The following is a 17,035-nucleotide window of genomic DNA, read 5'->3' on the forward strand; positions in this document are numbered from 1 at the left end:
CTTCACCTTGAACAACTGACAAAAACCCAAAGGGAATTAAAAAAACCCAACAGGATAAGTGACTTTGGCATTTTTCCATTCGCTGTTACAGTGAGTGCTCTGCAGCAGTAAAACCATTCCCACAGGACCATAAAAGAAACAGTTGCTCAACTCTAATAAAGTGTAACTAATACTTTCTTTTGTGACCTTGGCTTTCTCACGATGAGGGTGTCAGTCGTGGAGGACTTTATTTCGGTACAGATGAGTGTCCAAACCACATGTGAACAGTGCATCCTGGAGGGCAGCAAGCAAGTCCCTGCAACGCCTGCCCACAGCCTTTCTTTTCTGCTGTCTCTGGGAATTCCAGTTTTACCAGGTGGGTGCTCCTGAGCAGACACTGTGGGTATGTTGGTGGGTTTTTTTTTTTAATGTGTGATGTGGTGAGCAAACTCTGGACCACCTGCAGACAATTTTAAAGGAGCTCATGAAAGTAAAGCAGAAAAGCAAACTGTCACTAATTTATATTCATTATAAAGTGGTCTGGCCCCTCACTGAAAAAAAAAAAAATAGAGAATAGCACATTTCCGACTTCGGAAAATCACCAAAAGCTATCAAGACCCCACTGTCTTGTTCGAGACATATCTGAGTGGCTAGTCAAATTGCCCCTGATTCTAAAGGATTATCAGTTTCCTTACTTTCACATATGTTAAATGATCCCCTGTATAAAGGTGTCACGATGCAATTTATTCCACCTTCCAGGAACTGATTTACTGTAAACGCAAGGTGAGCAATCCAAGCTCCAGAGTAAAAAATGCAAAAGTAAATTGGATCGTGTGCAAGATATAATTGTCGTCCCTGGACTCAGATAAGTATATTGATGTTCAAGGTTGAGACCCCAAGGTTTACAACATCCACAGAGAAAAAAAAGCCCTTGAGATAAGGTACCCAATGGGGCAGGCGTGCCTGCTGCAGGCAGATCCTGTGAGGGTGGTTTGCCTCTGGTTCTGACCATGCCTGTCTCATTGTGCTGGGATCCAGTGTCTCATTTCCCATGCTCATCTCCCTCCTGCTTTGTTTGCACAGAGCTAACAGTAGCTATGAGCTTAATGTACAACACTTCATAAAGGGAAGCCATCTGGGTGTACGCAGAGCTTTTTAAGTTGAAAGCGGTTACTTGAGCTGTAAATCAGATCTCTCGCCACCCCACAATACGAGGAACCAGGCTGTGTGCTCAGAGGAGATGTGGCTGGGAGGTAAAGCCAGAGCAGCTGTCTTTTGCAGCCCCGACATCCCTGTACCCCTGCTAGTAGCTTCTTGTCATGGTTTAACCCCAGCCAGCAATTAAGTACCAACAGACAGCTGCTCACTCGCTCCCTGGCCCCCCCAGTGGGATGGGGAGGAAAATCCGAATAAAGGTAAAACTCATGGGGCAAGATAAGAACAATTTAATACTTGAAATAAAACAAAATTTAATAATAATAGTAATGAAAAGGGAGATAAAAAGAGAAAGAAGAAGAAAACTCAAGAAAAACAAGTGATGCACAATACAGTTGCTCACCACCCAGCCAGTCCCCCTAGCAGCAAACAGCACCTCCTGGCCAGCTCCCCCCAGTTTATATACTGGGTGTGACATTCTATGGTATGGAATATCCCTTGGCTAGTTTGGGTCAGCTGTCCTGACTCTGCCCCCCCCCAGCTTCTTGTGCCCCTTCTCAGCGGCACAGCATGGGAAACTGAAAACTCCTGAACTTGGGTAAACACTACTTAGCAACAACTAAAACACTGGTGTGTTATCAACATTATTCTCATACTAAATCCAAAACACAGCACTGCACCAGGTACTAGAAAGAAAAATCAACTATCCCAGCCAAAACAAGGACACTCCTGCATTCTGATCATCAGCCCATGTATTGTGTGCAAGTCAGGCAGCGGGATGGAGGGCTTCTGAACCAATGGCAATTGAAACACACCAACCTGGATAGGATTTCTTTAATTTGTATTTACTTGGGTACTCTTGTTAGGAATCATGCAAAGTGCAGGTGATGTATGACCAAAAGAAAGGTAGGGCGTTGAGTGGTAGCAGAATGCCAAAAAGGAATCTTAAAAAACCAGGGAGATTGCCAAAAGCTGGTATAAATCACTTTCATTAAAATCTTCAAATATAAGTCATAAGCATAGGAATGAACAAAACTGTTAGAAAAGGTCTAAAAAGAAGCTACCTGGCAAACAATAACTTTGATATTTTACTTGTAACTTTTATTATTGTTATAATAATATATTATTAACTTTATGTTGACTGTATGTAAGACTTTCCATTTTATGCTCTCTCTACTTCTTTTAGTGAACGTGGACAATGTAAAGAAACAACCTTCTTTATTCTCATTGTGATCTATATTACCCCCTCATATGCAACCCTTCACAGAATGCATCTGCGCTGTGGATGCAAACACTCCTTCAACACACAGAACTTAAATATAACCTTTTTATTGTGCAATTTTTCATCATAGCTTCAAAAGTACATCTGTTTTTAAAGTGTTTTAATTTTAACTGTTCTTCCCCCTCCCCATGTTGTTGAAACCCCCGGTAGCTGGTAACATCCTTTTAAAGCTTAAAAAGGGAAATACAGTGGTGTGGTGGTGGCGTTTTTCCCTGCTGTGCTCAAAATATCGTAAGGCATTGACAGCGACATGGGTTATATATTATCAAGAAAAGTAAATGCAAATAAACACGTGCAGGAGACCACAGGTATTCTCCGAGGCATTCTGCTCCCCTGCAGACAGGCAGCCCCTGTGCCAGAGGAAAGCAGCCAGTGGCACACCAAACCACAGCAAGGCGGGCATGGGGAAGGCACAGTTGAGAAGAAAAGCCACCCACCACCAACACAGATTACTGGCCAAAATGGCTGTTTCCCCAGCAGGAGGGATGTCAGCCTGGCTGGGCAGGATTGTCCCCAGGATGCTCTAAGGCCACTGAGCTGATGGTCGAGGGGTGGGTGATGTGCTTAGTCTCCTTACTCTCCCATCTCCACGAGGGCAGAAGAGACCATAAGGCAGGACTTCGCCTGCAGATAGGTTCAGGGAAGTCCTTTCCAGCTGAACCACCTGCAGGGTGGTGAAGGTTGAGGAGTCACGAGCCCTCACTGTGCAGCCCACTGACCACAGAGGGTTTGCCAGGGCACTGGTGGGCTCCTATCCTTTCCTCCTGTGGATGAAGCTTGTGAGGACAGCAGTGGACCACCCTGCGGGAACAGCCTGTATTTCACGTGTGGAAAACTCGCCTTTGGAAAGCACGTGGCCACAGCTCCATCTTGTGACTCAACTCTCCTAGCCTGGAAAAAAATTGCAGTGCTGCCCCAAATCCCATGGAGGACCTGGGTCCTCGGCAAGGTGCTTGGTTTCCCCTGCAGGCACTCTGACCTCAGTTTACTTTGTGCGTCCTTGCTTTCCACCTCGAGATGCCCTCAGCAACCACAACCCCTCCTCAGGCTTCCCCACAAGGCACAGGCAAAAATCACAGCTGTACAGCTAAAATAACCCCCCTGCTCATCCTTTCTGAAGGCAAGCCTTTGAAGGAACTTTCTTGCAGAAACAAAAGGGAGAGGGGAAGTTGCAGTTCCTGGCTGGCAGAGCCCCAAGTGCAGCGTGAGAAGCTGATGCAGCTCCACATGTGGTGTGGAGAAGGGCCCCATGCCCAAGCACAGTGACCTAGGCTGGACGGAGAGCAAAACCAGCCCCTGCCTGGGCTTGCTCTACCTGGATAATTCTTCAGGGAGCTTAATGAGCATCTTTAATGTACAAATTACCCAGCAGGTCCTTATGTCTTCCCCAGCCCACAACCATACCAGTGCCACCACATTTGCATCTCTTGCCAGAATTTAGTCTTGTGGTAGAAAAGTGAATTTCTAGGATTAAACTTCTCTACTAGCCAAGTGCTTTACATTTATACCGTGCACGTGTATTAACCATTTAAATGCATGCAATAGCTTTGGCATTTTTTATAACGTAAAAGCCATAAGAGAAGGCTGGAAGGCCGAGTATGCTGCCAGGACCAAGGGGTTTTTCAATGAGCTCTGGCAGCGTTTTGTCATCCACCATCCGTAGCACACGGCCGTTCAGCTCAATGGACCTGGAGAGGGACAGAGAGACTGTTTGGGCAGCTGTGCTTTGTTTGCCATCAAACAGATTTCAACCTGAGTGTAAACACAAACTCAGCCCAATGCTAAACTAAACTTCCTTTGGGGGTTTATCACACACACAGCATCTGCAGCAGTCCCTCTGCAAGGAGTCCCTTAGAGTCGTAGCACAGCAAGTTGAAAAGTACATGTTTCTTACTCTTCTAGTGAGGTTAACAGTAGAACAGGCTTTGAAAAGTACAAAATTTCAATTGTTTTTTCTCTCCTGCAAATATTAGGGTATCTTCTATGCCCCCAGAGCAGATCCTTCCCATACCGATGCATTAGTGGGAACAACAGGAGAAACCATACACAGCCTGAACACGTTGCTGTAAATCAGGAGCCAGCACCTGGGAAAGCAATATACCTGTGCTTGTGCAAAAGAAAACGGACTCCAGCAGCTGGTCCAGTGCCCCGAAGCCTGATAGGAAAAAGCTTCATGATTAACATCAAACAAGTGTCTTTGTACCTTAGCAAGCTTTCAGCAGCCTGATTTTAGGATACTTGATTCAACAGAAGTCAGACCTTACTGAAAAAAGCCCTAGATGACTGAAGAGTAACCCCTTCCCCCCACCCCCATCCTTGCAAACCGAACAAAGTGAGGTTTTGGAGGCCACGTAACCCACAACCTTTTCTACAGAGGCAGGAGGAATCACATGCTTACCTGGAAAGTATATTCTCTTTGCCATGAGGCAGTAAGAGGTACTGATCCACGTACTTGCTTGATAAGTAACTTGGTAGCTGCAAATGCTGGGTGACGTTGTAGAGGTTTAAGACAAACAGCGTCACATCCCCTTCTCTGTACTTTGGGCTGCAAGGCGAGAGAAGATGATGGTGAGGATCAGGAGAGAAAGAGGTTTCACAGAAATAGCGTGCATCCTCGTGCTGTCCCAGATTGCTTTTGTTGGCTTAGGCCTGGATGTGGGCTCAGTTTCTGGGATATTTTGGAGGCTTTCTGGAAGCTTACTGGAGGGCATTCGTGCAGTGGAGGTAGACACGGAGCTTCCTCTCGTTGGCTCCTGCCAGGCTGACCTGCAGCACCTTGGTACCCACCAGCTTCTTGTAGAGCAGCGACAGCCAGTAGTCCTGGGAGGCACAAAACCACACATAAGCACTTGGGTACATCGTGCCAGGTACTTCACATGGTGCTTAATGCAATGTTCATTATTCTGGTAATTTCAGGGTGGGGGTTTTTTCCCCCCAATAATTTTTTGCTTTACCAAGTTTTTCACCGTATCTATTTCAATTCCCACAAACAACATAGCTAAAGAGAAAACCCTGCCTCCAAGCTGCAGAACAGCTGTGTTTACAAGGTACCTTAGAATCATATTCCCATTCATATGCAAATCTCGGAGCATTTTCTGTGGCAAAGATGTTTGGACTTTGGAAACGCCCTTCTGCAGGGTACAGAGCACTTGCAGGTTGAATCCCAGGGGATGGGCTGCCCTTCCTGCAGGAGAGCTTGTGCCCAGCCCACAGGCACAGTGCCAGGAAGAAACCCCCTCTTTTATGCCTTTCACTAACATCGTGCTTTTGAACAGGTTTCGGGAATAATTTCTGAATGTCAGTTAAGAGTATATCCTGACACCCCAGGATGATGCCCGAGAGCAGGCTGATGCCCTGTGCAGACTCATTTTTTTTTCCAGGTCTCCTTTTTCCTGTATCTTGACCACTACTTTTCCTCTGTGAAGTCCATGACTGTACCAAAGAGCGCATGTGCCGATGTGTTTTGGGACTAGGAGGCTGCAGGCAAGCTGCATTTTGCAGCATCGCTTCTTTGAGCACAGCCCCAGGGGAGGATGTGCTTCCAGCTGGTGCATTTTAGAGAGCTTCTCCCAGCTCGTCTGTTTGTCTTTGAGGTTTTCCTAGAAAGAAAACCATGGTGTTTCTCTCCTGACTCACCAACAAGCCTGGGGAAGTGACTTTTCCTACCGGCTCACACGCTCAGCCCCTCTGCAAGGAGGTGCAGCCTTCTGACACTGCTGTCCTTCATTTCCATGCTAATGAAAGCTGATGGACCTGGGTTGGGATTTCCCTGCCTCTAAAGCATTATTAACTTGATTAACAATAAATTAGTACTGCCCATAGGTGAGGAACAAGGCACATCCTTTCAGTCTAAATTAAACCTATTTTAAATGAGGGACTAAAAAGCCCAAAACGACAAGCCTGACAATGCAGACCCTGGGTATGGGGACCAGCTGAACAGGCAGGACAGAAACCCCCTGGATGCTGGGTGTCCTCTCAGATGGTCTCTATGAGCCTGTGAAAATCACAACTTGGAATCAGAAAAATGAGAGGAAAGCTAAAAAGAAAGATGCTATCCTCTCACCCCCAGGTTAAGTGCTACTAGAACAAATAAACATGCTGTACATGCAAGAACAACGAATAGTTCAAATAACAATGTTTAATTACAGCAGAATTTTATTTCCTAATAAATCCAACTATACTGAAAGCATGTTTTAATTTCATTATCCTTCCGCTACCACTGAAGGCTAAATACGCTCGTGACCTAAGAAATGCTTGTGTCTTGACTTAATGTTGGTTTGGTTTTCATTTGGAATTCATTATAATACCTTGTATCACTTCTGTTTAAAATCTACTCATCATTCAGCTGAGGAGTACGCAAACCAACATAGTCTATCCAGAAAAGCCTTGTGAACTCCAGAACTGTCTTCATACGACTCACATTATAACCCAGAAATCAGCCTCTGCTGTGCTGAAGACTAGCTGCGTCCCTCCCGCTGCAGTAAATATCTTGTATCTATATACAATACATGAACCCATGATGAAACGTGACCTAACTTTAGGTACAACCATGACTATCTTACAAACAAACAAACAAACAAAAGACACTGTTAAAATAGCTGACGTATCTCCACATGCCGTGCTGCCTGTGCAGAAATAGATGCAGCATTCAGGTGGTGTTGGTGGGGTTGCATACATACCGGTAAAGGCTCAAAGTTGGCATCCACCAAGTGATAGGTCCCTGCCCCAAAGAAAACCTGTCTCATCACCACGTCAATTCCCTGCCTGGCTGAAAGCCCAAGTTTGTCCAGCCACCTGCCAAAAGATGAGGCAAACAACACACAGATGAAATCGCTGACCTCAACTGTACCCCAGTGCCCCTCTCCAACCAGCTCAGGAAGCGGGAAAGCAAGAACTAGAGCATGATGCTGACTTCCTCAAAAATCACACAGCTAATTTCAATTCAAATTTTGCATTGATTACCTTAAAAAAAATCATTTCAGACTACGGAGGTCCAAGTTGGTGGGAACAGTTGCCCCACTCCCCTGTTTGCAGGTGGTGGGAACCAGGAGCAGATGCTCCTGAACTGGCCATGGGCCTGAAGGCTGACAGAAACCATCACATCAATGACAAGGTTGCCTGCCACTACCAGGTTTTGACTTGCTAACACACCAGGCCCTGATGAAAAGATCATCATGCCTTACAGGAGGGGAAAAAAATACATTGCAATCATGTTTCTGGTTAATTTTTGAAGCGTGAACCACACATTCCCATGCAATTTTATCTCCCTGAAGCGATAAACTGATCAAAGTGCTAAGAAAGCCTGAATTCTTTTATTTCAATAAAATGCTACTGGAGTCCTTGGAGAAAATAATTTTCATAACTAAATTTCCCTTTGCTTAGGTATCTCACAGTGGTCGAAGGATGACATCAGAAAAGGACACTCATCTCGTGAATGACTTTCTGTCCTCACAAAAGGATGGAGTTTGCATTGCAGATTCAAGGGCAGAAGTACACCTTTTCCGTGCTTCTCATCCTCAGTTTCCCATAGGAATCTCCTGTTACCTGGGTCTACATCAAACCTCAGGCATGAGGCGAGCATACTAGGAGCAGTGGGAAGGTTATGGTCCTCAACACTGCCTAGAGCATTGCCTGCGCTCCCTGGAAGCCCGACAGAGATGTTCCTCCTACAGGGCATGGACGCAACCCCCTTTAGTTGGTAAGGCATGTAATTTCCACACACCTGTGACACGGTACTCACATAAAGCCAGCAATGTAAGTGTTGGACAGCCTGGGAGCTCCCCCTCCATAGGCAGAGCTCGTCTCTCCTAGCCAGACCTTCTTGTTGGGCACAGTCCCACCAACAATCTGGCCAGTGTGGCAGAGGGAAGACGACAAAAAGACAACAGTTAAGTGTTTTGGCTACTGAAATAATGGGTAATCAAAATTTAATGCTTTAGCCAAATGCCGATGTATGATGTTTGCATTTAAGGGATGACACCAACCGAGCCAGGATGTGTCACAAATTCTGATCAGAAGGACTAGAAGCAGATTTACTACCCCTCCCTTCCAAAAAAACACATCTATGCATGCAGAACAAGGCAAACCACTAAAAGACAGGTCCTGTAAATCTTCTTGTACTGAGTAGTGGTATACTGTAATTTACACTTCTCTCAGCATCTCGAAATACAAAGAAATTGGGGGGTGGGGAAGGCAATAAATTACATCCTTGAATAACGAGTACAACAATAAATAAGAATGTTGTACGTTTGTGATGTATCTGGCACCATGCTTGCTGCATGGCAAACTATTGAAGCTCATTTATTGTTAGTATTGGGGGGTTTTGTTGTTTTATTTTTAAACTTACAATGACAGCAGCACCCAAGCTTTGAGGATCCCTGGTTATTGCTAGTGAGAAATTGTACTGTATTCTGGATTCCCTGCTAACCTCCTGCAAACTGAACATGGGAATGACTGAACAGGACAAGGTACCTGCAGGACTTCATGTACAGCTGTGGCAAAGGTATCCAGCACTTCAGGGCTCAAGAAATCCTCCCTTGTTGCACTTCGTCCATTCACATAGTAACTTGAAACAGAAGAAAACCCCACAGCCAAAATTAAAGAAAAATACACCACTGGTACAAAACACCACCAGAAGTACTTGGTTGTTCGATAAATTTATCCATAGAGCTATTTTTCTGTACAATTCTTTTTCCTTTTCTGTTTTCCAAATGTGTAGGTATGTTGCTTGTATTTAAGGGACCTATCAGGTATAATTACCTTGATGGAGGCAGGACATCACAAATTTTGATCAACCGAAGTAGTAGGGTTTTTTTGCATCTGCTCATTCAGAATGAGGAAAAACATCCCTGAATAAGAGGCAGCTTCTGTAAAATCTGCTCTTGCTGAGGAGTCTGACACTCCTATGTTATGACTTGCTTTACTGTATCAAGTTATATATAAAAAATATAGGTCCCAAATTCTGTCCCTCCGAGTATTTTGGCAATCTGGAGAGGAACGGGATGGAGGCATCTCTACAGGATGAAGGTTGCCCTCCACATAAAGCAAAAGGGCTTTTACGTCTGGATTGTCCGAATAAAGAATGGGAAATTGGTATCCCTATGGTTTTTGCATTTCATCGAGCTATCACTCAGTCCTACCAGAAGCAGAAGTCTTCCAGCCACAAGAGGAAGCTAAAACCCGATAATCCTAAATTAGTAAAGAAAATAATGCATGCTTATTCAAAGCAAAGACAGCCACAGGGCAAGAACAGCTCAGGAAGGGGAAAGGACACATTTTATGCCTTACTAACAGCTCAAAATACATAGATGAATCATATATGTATACATAGATATATAATATAAGCATGTGCATCTTTTCCCGCTGTTACCTGTCTGCTGCATGTCACCGTGCTGCTTTCGAGCCCGGAAAGAAAACCAGAATCACATGGAAATCACTTTCAAACACATGGAGCTCACGGCAGGTGCTCTGGGGCCAACTTACCCACTGCCCACCCGAGCACTCTAAAACTGTGGCTCTAAGCCGTGGCACAAGAGGGAAGGGCTGGAACTGTGCCCATGCTGTTTGCGCTGCAGGTGGGATCTGAGGGGGAGGTACCCACACACAGCCCGAACTGACCTGGAGAGCAGACGTAAGGGAGCAGGAGAAGCTGCTAGCACTTCTCTACAGGTAGAGGTCAGCCAGCCCTGCAAGGCTTTTTGTTTATATCAGACAGGCAAGAAACAAGGCAGCATGTAACGCATCAGCTAACTCGTCTTCTGCTGCATTTTTTACAAGGCGTTAGATGCATTTGCCAGCAGGGTCATTGGTGACACCCTGAATTTGCTTTTAGGGAGCAAAGATTTCACTCAAGCAGATCCGGTCTTTCTAATGCCAAGAGCAGCAGCAGTGTCAGGGGTGCTGACTCTGTTTCAAAGCCCAGACCCTCACGAGTTGTTTAAAACCTTACATTAAAAACCCTTTGCTCTTGCATAAAATTCAGCAGAGAGATCTCTGCCAAGTAAGTCTGAGCTACCTTCTTTTCTTTTTATACAACACCCCCTTCTTCTCTTAAGAAAGTGCATTTTATTGGCAAGGGTTGGCAACTTGGAGCTTGGAGGCCACCAGGACCACTGCTCAGATCTCACTAGCTTTTGGCACATGTTGAAACACACCATGTGCAAAAAGGCTCAGCCACTGCAGAAACTCTTGTCACGCGGGAGAGCACCGTGACCTACTCACTTGTGCTCTTCTGAGAAGTAAAGCTGCCGTGCCATCTTTTTCTCCACATCCCACTTCCGTGTTTCCCAGTGCACATATTTAGCAAGCAAAATTACCACCTCGCACGTTTCGCATTCCCCACTGCCATGCCTACATTACAAGTCCTCGCTGCTTCTGCATTTCTGTAACACGCTCCCTCAAATCATCTCTTATTCTGAGCAGAGGTGGTTATGGACAGGCACCCGAGGAACCACTGAAAGGGGTGTTTCACCCCCCTGCTTCCCGTTGAGATGTTCAAATCGACATTTTGTAAAGAAAACAGTGATGATGGCATCAGAGCAGTACTTACTGGTGCCACGTGACGGAGTCGATCACCTTCCCTCCCGATTTCAGGAAGCTGCAAGCAGAGGGAGTGTGATGGAGCATGGCGGGGTTACAGGGACTGGTGATGGGTTGCAGCCCCCTATGAGCAACCTGCCACACGCAGCTGTCCCCTCTCGCCCCAGCTGGTGGTGGTGATGGTGAGCTGGTTTGGCACCATGCTTGCCACGGCTTTTAAATGGCTTTGGGCAGCACAGCCGCCTTGGTGGGTCGCTGGGGGGATGAATTAATGCTTGTGTAACACATGGAGATTTCTAGGGTGAAAAGCCCTTGTTAATGCAGCACTAGAGCCAGCACTCAGTCGAAAGGCATGTGGATTGCTGGAGTACTGCTAGCATCTTAGTTTAGGCTGAGCATTTAAGCCTTGAGCTTGTACATGCAGGTAAGATTTCAGTCATCCACAGTCAAAGAAAAAAAGTTCCATGTTCCTAATTTAAGGGGATTAGTTCTCAAATAGACTGGATGTATCCATTGGTACATCCTTATTATTGGTTTGGAACAGAAAATCCTTAAATCCCTGCCCAGGTGCCTTCTCATGCCCCCTGCATCTGGGTGCAGACGAGCCACAGCCATCTCACACATGCCCACCGTGGGGGGTGTTGCTGGGACCCCCCACCCCTACCTTCTCAGCAGCCTCTGCGTGTGCTTTCGGGGCTGCCCAACATCAGGACCATAGAGCTTCGCGTGCTTGTAGAGGGTGTAGTTACTTAGAAGTTGGCGTAAGTGAATAAAATCTTGCCCCAGCTGGAAGCCATCGATGTAGATGCCAGATTTCTTCCTGAAGCTGTTGGGCTCTGGGGAATACACATATGCATCAGCACCCTGCTCTGGTTTCAGGGCACAAAATAGGGCAGCTCATTCCATGTGGGGAGTGGCTTCCCCTACAGCTTCACGTGATCTGGCACGGTACAGGTGAGATATTTGAAGGTGATGAGCATGAAACTGAAAAGCCCCAAGTGATGGAGCATGCTGCTCTCTGGCACTCTATCCCTGTCAGTCCCCATGGGCGACATCCTGCACCTCACAGGCCATCGTTCACCTCACCTCAGAGCCTTGGTAGAAGCAGAAAAATCATCTCAATTTGCTCATCTGTTGCGCTTCCTGTGAAATCCCTCCTCGCAAATTAAGACCTTGATGTTTCCCAATAAAACAACACCTTGCCTTCATGGGCTGTCATGCAAAACATTCAAAGTTGCCAGCCCCTGCCCTGCAGTGGCACCTTTCCAGGTGACAGCTGGCCTGGCCCACAGGCTGGCTTTGCACTTACCGTTCCCAAGCTCCCAGGAGATGTTGTACCTCTGCGAGGCACAGTAGTCCAGCAGCGCCTGGGCATTTGAGCTGTCCCACTGCAAGCCACCATTTCGCAGCAAGGCATTGAGGCCAAAAACCAGGTGAAACTTGGAGCAGACTGCAAAGCTGTAGAGAATATCCAGCGTATTTCCTGCACGGAGGAGAAAGAGGGGCTGTTTATCTCAAGGTCAGAGTATGCTGGCTGTGCTCTGGCCAAGCAACAATCTCCACCGCCTATATTTATTTAGCCTGGTGTTGCAGATGTGCCAAGCTCTCCCAGCTGGACAAAAGAGCCCAGACCTTACCGCACACCATCCTGCAAGGTACTGAAATCCTCCCAACGGCTGCAGCAGCTGAATACTATTAAATATGAGGTGGCAGACAGAAAAATATTCAAAGATTTTTTTTTCTATAAATGAATAAAATATTTCTTTTCCAGAGGTTTCAGCTCTGAACAGCCTATGGGAATGAAGCCTCGGTGAAAAGCTTAATATCCATAGTGGGTACCTAGGGAAGGGGTTGTTGGGATCATTAATGGAAAAAAAATTCTGCCACCCTTTTATTGCAGGGCAGAGAACTGCAGCCCCCTGGTTATAAACTGTAGCAGAAAAATCCATTGAAGCCTTACTTGTAATGGTGGTGTTTTTGTGCTTTTTCCAGTTATGCTCTGCAAGAATCAGCTTCTCCTGGCTGGGCCACTGGGCCAGCAGCAGCTGTTCCACAGCGGCAAACGCAGGCCTGGAGCCACAAGTCTCTGTAGGGCAGAAGAAGGTTGGTAGCAATTAAGCCCTTGTCTTCATAGCCAGGGTCCAGCATGCAAAGGGCTGCATCCCCCAGGAGAAAGCAGAACTGCTGGGTGCCAGTCACGTACTTCTGTGAAACACACCCCTGCTTTCACAATGTTAACCACATAGCTAACGTATATTTATGCATTGAGCCACCCTCTTTTTCTATATAATGTATATTTCCCGGCTTAAAGTGATGGATATGGGGGAGTGGGGGAAGACTGAGCTGTGCTTCTGGTGGTATCATGGTGGTCACCCCCCAATAAACTATTTTAGCTGGAGCACCATCCGGAAACCTTTGTTCCAGCGAGCTGACGAGGCCTGGGCTGCAGCGCCGAGGAGCAGATAAGCCACCCCAGCAGGCAGCGGTGCGGCGCGGTGCATGGCCCGCCATGCTGCGGGCAGATACGGGGCAGCGCTTCCTGCACTGCCCGCCTCGCGTATGGCAAAGCGCTGGCTGCCCTGCACGGCTCCCATGGCAATGCCAGCAGGAGTCATAAGACACTTTGAGAAAAAGCTCGTGGTTTTTTTCTTGGTATGCAAACCAGGAACGAGCCATAACCAAAAAGGAAGGTAGAAGCTGGGGTCACAGTCACCCAGATAGGAGACAGCCCCTCGGCAAAGTGGTGCAGGGGGAAAAGTACCACCTGACTTCAAACCCAGGTATCCTGGGTCGTACAGTGATGTACCACTGCACTGTTGTGCTACGAACCACAGGAGTAGGTGGGAATCTTTTCATCTGAAACACCTCTAGAAGGGTTTTTGTGCTTTTGCTAAGTTTAACGAGGGTATGGACACAGCAGGAGACCTGGCACACCAGAACAAAGCTCAAGCAGTTGGATGTGGTCTGGTTGGTTTGTTCTTGCCCTGTCAAACTGACAGGAGGGCAAGGCTGCACCCCCAGCCTAGCTTTGGCCAAGGTAGCAAAAACAGAGGCTCTGTTCTTATCAGATTACGCCTTCCATGCGTTACTTAATTTTCACAATGAAACCACAACTTTTGAGCTGACCTTGGCCACCTCCCAGGCAGTGGCGAAGCTTCCAAGGCTGCCGCAAGGAGTACAGGGCAGCAAAGGGGGAGCCCCAGCAGATGCTGGGGCAGACATGCAGCCCTCTGCACGCTTCCTTGCTTTCCCACAGCTGGCACACCTCCTCCCACAGACTGTGCTGAAGGTCCATGTATCTCCTCTCCATGGAGGAGAGCAATGCTGACCCCATGGAGGGCACTGCACTGCCACTGTGCCCTTGTGGCATCCCCAGCCTGCATCAAAGCCACCTCCTAAACCTGGGATGTTTTTTGAGTCTAACATATTGATGCCAGTTTTACCTTGCTCGGCCTGAAGTTCCCAGAGGATTTTTTCTTCCAAAGTTGAATCCTTGTTGGGATCAAAGATGAGAAAATCTGTCTCGGTGCCACCAAACCTCAGGAACCCTGGGGACAGGGCCGTTGCCAGGGCGATCAGTTTCGGATTGCTAAGGAAAGTATGTCAAGAAACAGAAAAACACTATATACATGCAGACAGTGGCTTCAGTATAGAGGTTAACGTGGCCAGTGCCCAGAGGGACAGACTGCCGTAGGTGACCTGGGGCTACCTGGTAACCTCGGGGTGCTCCTGACCCCTCAGGGCACCTGTGCCCCAGCCCTCTGCACGGTGCAACAGAGACACTGCCAGCTAAGTGGGCCGGCAGGGCGGCAAGGGGAAGACATTCCCCAGGGAACATACTCATGGACAGGGAGCCAAATCCCAGGGGCAAAGTAAGGAAATACTTTAAAACAGTTTGGATTTGGTTGGTTGTTTTTTTTTTTTATCCTAAGCATCCTTCTCCCCTAGATATTTTGGGTTTGTTTCTACAGAACTGACATACCAGTCCTGCGAGAAGGTGAATGTAAGGCTGACTTGACATCATCAGTCCCGACTTCCATCGACAGCCGAAGCGATTGCTTTTGTACCCAACAGAGATTAGGAGCCCACGCTGGGGCAAGCATTAACTTTAGCAAAGCAGGTTTATAAAGCAAAAGCCATCTGCCTCGGCCACTCATGCACCCCATGCCAGATGTGCGGCACTGACAGCTGGCCTTTGCTGGGGGAAACCGCGATGCACACCAGTGCTATCTGCTCAGTGGTGACATGCAGTAGATTAGGGGCCACCAAGTACTTCCCGCTCCTTGCGGCAGTAGTGCTGTCAGGGCTGGAGGTGGGAGATGTGAGCACTCGCCAATAAAGCTGGCAGCAGCCTTCTCCCCACCTTGGTGAGAAGGAAAAGATGAAAGTGGTGGGAGGAAGGAAAACAGGACTGGAGAAATACCATGGAGATGAAGTATGGCATCAGAAAGATAAAAGGAAAGAATTAAGACAGCTTCCAAAAAAAAAAAAAAAAAAAAAAGGTAGAATCACAAGAAAGAAAAAAAAAAAGAAGAGGAAAATCAGGGAAGAAAAGGCAAGAGTGAGGTCAGACCCAAAAGAACAGGCAGGGTACACCATCACTTGGCAGTCCAGTGCTGTTGAGCGTTACTCAAGGGGGAAACAAAAAGGCTTCATTTTTAAGATCTCTCGATCAGCTTCGATGGCGACAGGCCTTCCTCAGCATGTATTTCTCTTAACGCGGACAGTGCCCCGGCAAACCTCCGCAAAGCTGCCTGGGGGCTCAGATAATTTTTGTTTCGCGAAGCAGCAGGGATAACAGCCCCAGCCCTCAGCCTTACCACACGTAATCTTCCCGCTCAGCAGCTTCTTGTACCCCCCCCCCCCCCCCTTATTTTTTTTTCTCCCTGCTTGCAAAGCAGCTCCTCTCCCAAGTTTATCCCCGCGCTGCTTCTAGCCCGGACCAGCTGAGCTGTGCCTCCCGCCCGGTGGCCCGCTCCCCGAGCGCCCGCGGCAGCTCCCGCAGCCCGGGACCCGGGCCGGGGGGAGGCAGAAGCCCCCGGGGGGAGGCAGAAGCCCCCGGGGGGAGATCCCCCCCGTCCCCCCCAGCTCGCCTCCTGCCCTGCGTCTCCGGAGCGCCCCGGGAAGCGGCGCCTTCGCCGGCTCCCCGCCGGGATGCCCGGGCTCCACCTCCCCCACGGCTGCGGACCTCTCACGGCCTGCCGGGACCCCCCACCCCCGGCTCCAGGGGACCCCTCCTGCCGCCCACCTCCAGGACCCTTTTTTTTTTCCTTTGGGCAAGACCGGGGGGGGGGGTGGTGGTGGTGTGCGGCTCACCTGAGCAAGGCGACGTAGCGCGGGTCCCGGGCGAGGCTGGCATCTAGGGTGAGGGAGAGGAAGGCCGGGCTCACCTTCCCCCGGGGGCTGCCCCACAGCCCAAGCCGCAGCTCTGCCGCCCGCCGCCCCTCCGCCAGCGCCAGCAGCAGCGGCAGCAGCAACAGCAGCGGCGGCAGCGGCAGCAGCATCCTCGGCTCCGGCCGGCGGCACCACCCCCGCGGAGGGCGGGCCCGGCCGGGGGGCGCAGCCCCGGGCTCCTGTTCGGGCCAGCGCAGCCCTGCTCCTCCAGCCTCCCCGCTGCTCGGGGACCGAGGTCAGCGCGGCGCCGCCTGAAGCCCAGGGTTACTCTCCCAACAGCCTCACTACACCATGAACCTGGGTTTCCAGTCGGTTCCCATGCTGCAGCGTCTGTGATGCTGGAGGAAGGTCTGAGCAGGCCACCAACCAACTCCTACAGCTTTCCACATTGCCCCCGCGACCCTGGGCAGCTGCGTGCAAAGCAAGTGGGCTGGGAGATTGCTACACACTGAACGGTGCTACCCAGGGGTGGGAGAGCAGCCTGACATCCCAGCCACGGACCTTCCCTGCGGGAAACTGAGTCACAGCGGCAGGCAGCAAGTGCTGTCTGAGGCTGAAACCCACCATCCCCACGCTGCAACACCGCTTCTTGATCACAGCCGACATGCAACTTGGAATTGCTGTCCCAAGAAAAAGACTCAAGCACACTCTGGGTCTGCCCCTGGGGTGCCCACTGCCGGGTCCAGC

At 48.8% G+C, this 17,035-nt stretch overlaps 1 protein-coding gene across 1 annotated transcript; it reads right to left on the reverse strand.

The window, feature by feature from the left end:
- Positions 1–2,335: 2,335 nt before the first annotated feature.
- On the reverse strand, positions 2,336–16,472 carry HPSE (heparanase). The gene is made up of 12 exons (XM_037396061.1): positions 16,271–16,472; positions 14,398–14,543; positions 12,915–13,040; positions 12,264–12,437; positions 11,619–11,790; positions 10,965–11,012; positions 8,888–8,981; positions 8,157–8,263; positions 7,096–7,210; positions 5,118–5,236; positions 4,815–4,961; positions 2,336–4,104 (listed from the first exon to the last, which is right to left on the reverse strand). The coding sequence occupies exons 1-12, from the start codon at positions 16,456–16,458 to the stop codon at positions 3,945–3,947; spliced, it is 1,596 nt and encodes a 531-aa protein (XP_037251958.1). The 5' UTR covers positions 16,459–16,472; the 3' UTR covers positions 2,336–3,944.
- Positions 16,473–17,035: the final 563 nt, after the last annotated feature.

The sequence above is a fragment of the Falco rusticolus genome, chromosome 1, assembly GCF_015220075.1.
Source record: "Falco rusticolus isolate bFalRus1 chromosome 1, bFalRus1.pri, whole genome shotgun sequence".
In the NCBI taxonomy this organism is placed as follows: domain Eukaryota; kingdom Metazoa; phylum Chordata; class Aves; order Falconiformes; family Falconidae; genus Falco; species Falco rusticolus.

What these genes read in the sequence shown, in the direction of transcription:
- HPSE (XM_037396061.1), bottom strand. Translation starts at nt 16,458, where the DNA reads ATGCTGCTGCCGCTGCCGCCGCTGCTGTTGCTGCTGCCGCTGCTGCTG. An exon ending in CAAAAACACCACCATTACAA is followed by an intron (nt 12,438 to 12,914) that starts GTAAGGCTTCAA and finishes TCCTCCGTGCAG; the next exon opens with GAAATACGCTGGATATTCTC. An exon ending in CTGTACATGAAGTCCTGCAG is followed by an intron (nt 8,264 to 8,887) that starts GTACCTTGTCCT and finishes CACACTGGCCAG; the next exon opens with ATTGTTGGTGGGACTGTGCC.